The sequence below is a fragment of the Dermacentor silvarum genome, chromosome 3, assembly GCF_013339745.2.
Source record: "Dermacentor silvarum isolate Dsil-2018 chromosome 3, BIME_Dsil_1.4, whole genome shotgun sequence".
Taxonomy (NCBI): Eukaryota; Metazoa; Arthropoda; class Arachnida; order Ixodida; family Ixodidae; genus Dermacentor; species Dermacentor silvarum.
Window position 1 is genome coordinate 108452472 of NC_051156.1, and position 8158 is coordinate 108460629.

The 8158-nt window shown below is 45.3% G+C and overlaps 1 protein-coding gene across 1 annotated transcript; it reads right to left on the reverse strand.

Annotated features, from left to right (window-relative positions):
- Positions 1-446: 446 nt before the first annotated feature.
- LOC119445678 (monocarboxylate transporter 14-like) lies at positions 447-4672 on the reverse strand. The gene is made up of 2 exons (XM_049663514.1): positions 4060-4672; positions 447-615 (listed from the first exon to the last, which is right to left on the reverse strand). Exons 1-2 carry the CDS (start codon positions 4439-4441, stop codon positions 503-505), a joined length of 495 nt encoding a protein of 164 aa, XP_049519471.1. The 5' UTR covers positions 4442-4672; the 3' UTR covers positions 447-502.
- Positions 4673-8158: the final 3486 nt, after the last annotated feature.

Sequence of the window (8158 nt, forward strand, 5' to 3'; positions counted from 1 at the left end):
CAATCTCCGACGCAACAGAATACAGTATCGAACTCACATAAACTTTATTCGCAACCCTTGAAACGTATTACACCTCTCATAGCGTAAGGATAATTGACGATTGCATGATAGAGAAAAATAACGTTTATTGAGAAAAAAGTAAAGAGACTGGCCGGAGGAGCGTGCCTCTCATCTGTTACCCCACGCCGTAAAGAGTACGGAAAACAAACAGAAATAGAAAGGGGCTGGACGTGAGTGATGATCAGAGAAGTACTAGGTGATGTGCAGCTGATATCTCATCAGTGCGATTTGAGTATAGTGCCGAGGCCTGCAACTGCACAATAATGCACATACTATAGACATAGTCGCATGAAAAATACCTCCTTTTATTGCATTCTACTGTCCACAGCGATCTTTTCTCTTCTTTCAAGTCGGACCTCCTTGTAGAAAGCTATTGCTACATTTCGTAGTGACGACTGTATCTCCAGGTGCGTTTTCATTGTTGATAATTTCCTTTTTGCCCCTACTTCTTTCCCATGCAAGAACTGCAATCCAAAGAGCTGGCTCCAACTACGTTGAGAATGCCACAGATCACAAATAGCCAGTCATAGGCACCTACATTGTCCCTGAAGTGCCCTGCAAAAAGGAAAAGACATGCTCAGATTATCAAGTTTTCTTGCTAAATAAATGCGATAAAATTGAAGTTTGCTTGTGTAGAAGCTGCTACCCTAAAATGATTCGATAAATCGAAAATCCTTAAGCAAGACAAACATATGCCAAACTTATTTCCCTATCACCGTAACTGTGTACAAGGGTCTCTCAAAAGGTAAGTTTACCTTAATTTCTTTATCATGCACGGCCGCCAGAAATATAACTATGCTTATGTTGTAAGATAGACTATTTATAGACTATTTAGATAGATATATAGGTAGATTATATATATATATATATATATATATATATATATATATATATATAGACTATTTCTCAGACCTCGACCATCAGTTTTTTGTCGTAGTACACCACTAGGTTTTCTATACCGCTGTCCTGCTTTTATCTTAGTGACTATAAGGCTGTCACCTCTGCAACATCTTTCATTAAAAAATTGTCCTGCTGGAAACAATTTCGATTTTAGCGAGGCCTGAAAGGTGCTATATTATCCGAGCAAGATGCAGTAATGCGTCAATGCAAAAACGGCTTTCATTGCACGCATGGTTGCACAATTACAGAACAAGAAAAGTCAGCCATGATACGGTCGGCGAGGCTATCTCGTTCTTGCACTTCCGTAAGGATGTAGTGGCCTGAAATCTACTGGCAATTGTGTGAATTGCATGGACCAGATATCAGGAGCGGTCAGGCGATGGTGGAGGAAGAAGAGGGTCGTTGCAAAGCGCACGATGAAAACCATACTGATTGGCTGTCAACTTTTCGGGCAGAAGTGATAGAACATGTGAGACAAGCAATTCTGAAACCCCAAGGCTTCACAAATTCTGAAGTCTCCTCCTAGTTTCCAGATATGAGAAGAAGAGAGCTAATCGCTGCCCGAACTCGTCACCATTACTGGGAGGGCACGTTTTATAAATGAGGAACATCAGGGTGTCAGGCACTGGAGCTAGAACGCTAGAACGCGATGGCACCTGCATTCTATGCTTAGTGCTGCACTTCTGAAAATTCTTACAAACCGACGCCTTTTTTTTTTTTTGAAAAGGTGTTTCAGTGAGTACGGTAACGAGACTACCCCTTTCCTTTATCATGTGAATAACGGTTCGGGTAAATTTTCCCGATGTAGGACGATAAATTTGAATGCCAAGTTAGAGAAGTAATTCCAGATATTGTGCCACCATTGTGCGCCTTCACAATTGTGAAGCACTTGCACGTGCAATGGACGTTATTTTTTTATTTCAGCTGCTCTTTTCTACAAGAACTTAGGTCGGCGATAATCATTCCCCTAGAGTAAAACAAATAAAAACATACGCACAGCCCCCGAAGCGAAAGCCGTAACGGCCTGCCAAGTCATGTCTTCTCGCCTTGACTTATTCATTTCGCTCTCCTTTGGCTGATATCACAAGGAAGCGACCACTTTGCGAATTGTACTTGCGGCTTTCGTTTTATTGGAACCATAAGAAGCGTTGAGGCATGGATAACCGCATTCTTGCATTTTGGTAGGCTAGCAGGACATATTAGTGGTGAGCATTTTCGTTTGCTTTTCTTTTAGAGCGCAGCTCCTAGGCGTCCGTTCTTGCGCTGAGCGGCGGCATTTCAATATCTTGTGACCGAGCGGACGAGCACAGCGAAAGATTAAAGTGAACGCGGAGCGCAGCGGCAGATGAATGATGTGGGCGCGAGGAGGAAATTGGACGAGGAGGTTACAGTGAAAGAATGAGGCGGGTACGGAGGAGTAGCGGACGGGAGACGGCTTCCGCATGCGCTGAGTAGCCCGGTGGCCACGGCATCTTCAGCCGCGTGACCGAACCTCATATGCGCGCGCATCCGAGAGGAAGTCAGGGTAGCATGACCTGGGGAGGGCTACGCTCGTCTGCGGCGTCGGCTGCTGAGATCAGTCCACGGTACAAGCTTGTGTGACGGGAATCACTGCTCTTGCAAGGGATGATGGCGAGCGGCTGCGAGTAAGGCCCGATGCGACGCTCCCTTAGGTGTTGTTGCCGCTGACACTGGCGGCACGACTGCCCCGCTATGAAAGGCCGCTGTCGTCGTTGGCGGAACGAAAGCATGCGAAGCAAATCGTAGTGCGGCGCCAGATAGAGGGTGCGGCGACGGTGGCTACGATATGGCGCCAAAGTAGCGCGCGTCGTCTGTACAGAAACAGAGCGCTGCATACGCTGAAATAAGGTTGCTGTGAATGGCGCCCACGCGCAACCCACGCGCTGCCAGTCGCGATTATCGATGCGTTCGCGCCACACTTGACATCGTTTGCAATGTACCGCACGAGAGACATGGCTGTTGCCTCAAAACATGGCTCGTGCCCACTGACCACACTGGATGAATTGAACCATATGCCCAACAAGATACCAAGAGGGATTACGGCCAACATTTAGAACGAAGCATTTGGCAACTAACTGCTAACACAGGTTTTACACAAAAAAGAACAATAAACTAAAATTATTAAGCAAAATAAATGTCCCACCGTTGGTGCTCTAGAAGCGTAACCTACCGGATGCTTCAATGAACTTGTGCACAGCAGTAATAATCGATTGTCCGCGCCAGCTACGCTACTCATAGCGTTCTCTTCCTAATAAAACCGTGTATCTCAATAATCATATTACAAAGTATTCACACATGAACTGAAAATACGCATAGAGCTGCACTCAAAGTTCCCCTTCTCGAGTATCGTAATCGTTGGTGATATTTTTTTTGACTGTCGATGACGTCTGCAAATTTTCAAGCTCGTGCATATGTAGAGAAATCATACCTCTGCGTTAAGGCAACAATGCATAGTGACAATTAGAAGGAACATCTGCCTTACGATATACTAGCGTTAACATATGATAGTGGGGAATTAAGTCCTGTTCTGTTCTAGTAGTGATCATCTTTCATCTAAACCCTTTTGAGACAACACGGAGTATTTGAACAAGCAGTACGTTGATCAGTCATGGAACAGTTGAGCACTGCATACTATAGCCACGTGTTCATGTACGAATCAAATCCTAGAATTCTAGTGTAATAACTTTTAAATTACCTATACTGGAATTAGAACAATCCAGAGCTTTTCAGACATTAACACATAAGTATCCATTCAAATAAACGGGCTTCTATTGTCTCGGAAATATTTCTTGAAATGCCCTTCAATTGTTGAGGCATAATGGTGAGTTCTCTGCGACTTGGTAAGCCTTCACTTGACGAGACCTACAATTTCTCTGTGCGTTTATGCTGGCCAAGAATTTTTCCTCAATCTTCTTCCTGGTATTCTTTAATACTTAGTGTTTAAGTTATATGCTATTTTTATGTTGAGTTCAACTGCCGAAATGCACATTTGTACTCTTCTGGCTACCTGAGTGCATTTCCAATTATAGCACAAATTATTCCTGAATTCGTGGCGAAAGTTACACGAATAAGTCTCACCTATCAAACTTGGCTTCACAAGTGATAACATCCCCGCTGACGCGACGACAATCCCGAAGGATACTGACATCTTCTCGTATCCGAAGTAAGACGCCAGGGTAACGGGAAATATTACCAGTCCAGTGCCGATGGTGAAGGCTATGGCGACGGCTACGGCGACAATAAGTTCTTGAGAGCGCAGCAAAGGAAGAACGAGAAACGTCACCGCCAGGGCAGACAATGTGAGCACGATGGTCGTCTTTATCGTCAGCAGACCGCGGTCGGCTGCTGTCGGCAAAATGAACCTCCCGAGGATCTCGGAGATTGCTCCTGCAGACATCACAGTAACGGCAGTGGACACCGCTACCCCTCGATCAGAGGCGAAGTCGACGAAAAGCGACATGTAGCACTCATATCCAATGCTGTAAGCGTTAAAGCTGTATATTATGAGGTAAAACACGGGGCGTTTGAACACTGTCAATGCATGGCGTAGCTCGTTGGTTCCTGTGTCTTCGATGGCTTTCGAAGGAAATTGAACAGCGAGTTGACTCTCGCTTGGAGAGCTTTTCTCCAAGCAGGGGTACGGGGGAATAGGCTAAATGCAAGCCCGTTCATGGTGACGGCCCCAAAGATCAGAAGAGCACCACGCAGGCCATAGGTGGCGGTGAGGTGCTCAAGAAGCTTGGGGAATACGAAAAGGCCAGCGGTGACGCCAGCGAAGTTGAGGCCCATCGCGAGGCCCTTGTTCTTGACAAAGTGCTCGCTGATAATTGTAGGGGCCACTATGAACACCATGCCCGCTCCTATGGCTGCGACCGTGGAAACATAAGAAAAAATGCATTAGGTCATTTCATGCCACATGGAGCACTGAGTTTTTCGCTGTAAAGACATGGTGTGCTCAGATTTCTTGTAAACGACTTACACTGAATTCAACGATAACTCATTGTGTTGATACTTAAAGCTTCTTGGTGAATGATATAGGTCCAGCTGGCCTATACTCTGCTAACTGGAACAATCGAAATCAGGATAATTGTGCTAAACTAACTTACTAATTTACCGATAATCTTCGTCAGCGAGCTGCTCCTGTCACAGGCTGATACTGCACTACGAACACGGATGTCGTATAGTAATTACAAGTGATCTTTGCGTGCTTCACTGTACCAAAAAGAAAGAAGTCGCAGGCCTGCGAGGTACACGCAGCACAATCACTGCTTAAGCTGGTGTAGCGTCTCAAGTGTAGCTCCAATTCAGGCAACACGCACAACAGGGTCTTACCGGCAACTTCTGTTCGCCTGGTTTTGACGAGAACGATCTGAACTGTCCGCCTGGCGTCGACGGAGAGCTGCGGCTTGTAATGCTCTCTGCACAGCAGTCTGCTGAGCCCGATGATGCCTGGGTGCAGCCGCGCACGTAGCTCTACGATTTGCTTCTTCAGCAGCCGTTCGTACTTTGCGAGGAGATGCTATAACGTGTTCCGAAGCGGTTCCAGAATACTTGGCGCACATCTCACATCGCTTGACCTGTGGCACGGTACGCTGTTGTTGTTGATGACGATGATGATTGTTGATTGGAATTTTTAAAACGGGATGGTGACGGAGAGTCACCTAGCCTGCTTGAGTTAACCAGGTCCAGTTACATGCAGCATGCAACTGCTATATGCAACTTACATGTCGGGCACGCTGGGTTTGCAGTCGGCTTAACTAGATGGCGCCACCATACTGGCGGGCGCACGGGATCGCGTTGATTTCGCGCCTCGTCTGAATCGCATCTCGTCGTCTGCGCGTGCGCGCCTGCCTAGGGCGCGTTTATAGGACATTTTTCCGCTGCCTCATGGCAAGCGCTATATTACGAGCAGCTCTTTGCATACTAGCCGGTGGATGTCAAAGGCTACATGGAAAACTATCTGTCACGTATGCCTCAACTATCAGCTGACACGTAGTCACTTCTAAAAGCACCTATTACCCTTGCGGAAATTGAAAACGCTATGATAACCTGAGTCCTAATAAGTCGCCAGGTCCGGATTGTCTTAGCGCAGATTTTTATAAAACGTTCAAGAACGAGTTGGTGCCTTTGTTGAAAGCGGTGTTTGACGTGGCAATTGCGAACAAGGCATTACCACCATCATTCTCGAAACACACACCGTCCTTATTCCTAAGACGGACCAAAAAGCAGTGCTGAGACTGGTCACATCATACAGGCTAATTTCATTAACCAACACGGATTACATAGTTTTAATGAAAGTTCTTGCAGGTCGACTACAGTCGGTCATTAAGCATCTTGTTGGACCACACCAGACTTGTGGTATAAAGGGACGCACTATCGCCACAAATATACACACGATGAGAGGCGTCTTGGAATGTTGTGACGATTATCAGTATGCTCTTGCCATTATGCAGATAGATTTAGAAAAGGCTTTTGATGTTGTCCCGCATGATATTTTGTTGTTAGTTCTTGAACACGTGAATGTAGGATCAATCATCACTGATAGGGTAGCTCTGGCGTACCGGAACTGCTTAATACTGCTTAATAAGACACTGCTTAATAAGACACTGCGGGCCCCCTTTAAAATAGAGCGTTACGTTCGCCAGGGATGTCCACTGAGCACGCTTTTGTTTGCCATTTATCTAGATAGCTTTTGTTTGGCAATCATTCAGAACAGTAGAATAAGGGGCTTCAAACTTATGGAAGCCGAAGTGAAACTCTTTGCATATGCAGATGATGTAGCAGTGTGCTGTACATCGGAAGAAAGCATTACAGAAGTAACCACCATTGTTAAACATTCTCGAAACACAACAGGGAGCACAGCAAATTGGAGTCAGTGTCTGGGTTTTTGGCATGGTGAATGGCAGTTGACACCGGAAACGTTCACCAACATTCGATGGATTAAATCGCCAGCTAAATACTTGGCCTACCACTCGAACATTACCGTCGTAATGAGGACTACTGGCTCGAAGAAGTTAAGCGAATCAAGGAAGAAACAACAAATTGGAAAGACACTCATCTGCCAATGTTTGCGAAAGCCACTGTATGCAACTTGTTTTTAATAAGCAAGATATGGTACATCATGAAAGTTTTGTACTGTTCTCGTATTAATGTGCAAAATTTCACAGAGTTTTTGCTGTGTTCATTTGGGCATCAGAATGGCAGAGATGTAGCCGTATGAACTTGTTTAAGCTAGTCAAAGACGGGGGCCTAGGCCTCTCACATCTTTACGTTACACAGCTAGTGAACAGGTTTATATTCTTTCGACACGTGCGCGACCCCTTTCTGCGTACAATGTGTCAGTTGCGACTGAGCAAGCATCTGCCGCCTTATGTGGTAAGTAATTTAAGTATGCCTGGTGCTCTTCGAGGGTACCTAAGGGAAGTAGTTGACAGTGTCTGTTTTCTATCCGTAAGTTCTTCTAATGATAACCTTTTTTCGGTGTCACGGAAGAAATTATACGCACTTGACATGATCATACCGGTTCCTATGTACAGAGCCATAAACAGTGGAGGACAAGGACATGACGTTTTAGAGCGTGTTACAGAATGCAGGTGCATCCAGGTACACAATCCTTTTTCTTTAAGTTACACACCGGGACTTTTCCAGTACCGGCCTTTTCACATGACAAGAGTTTTTATTTACCTTGGGGAGCAAACTGCCTTATATGTAAACAGCTGGAAACAATCGACCACGTTTTTTTGCATTGTTGGGAAGGGGTTTATTTTTGAGACGTTCTTCAAAGAACACTACAGAACGAATTGCCCCTAAATTCATTAGGTATTGGATTTTTAATTGTAGAAAATGAGGACGGACTGCCTTTGGACCTCATTATGCTAATGGGCCTCCACTGTTTATGGCGGGCTCGAATGGCAGGTTTTTTTTTGTGAGCTTGACCGAAGGCCTGCGCGACTACTTTTCCGGGAGGGTGTTTCCAAATTCATCGATGTAATTAAACATCAGGAATGCCCCCGCATTGGCTGACGAGGATTGAGCCCCTCGCAACTTTAAATGAATTTAAAACCTGACATGCAAGTGCCAGCAAAAATGTGGCTGACCGCACAACATGGATGCATGCAACTTTGAAAGTATGTGTATATGTAGATTATGTATTGTTGTCTTTGGTAAAAATTGTTGC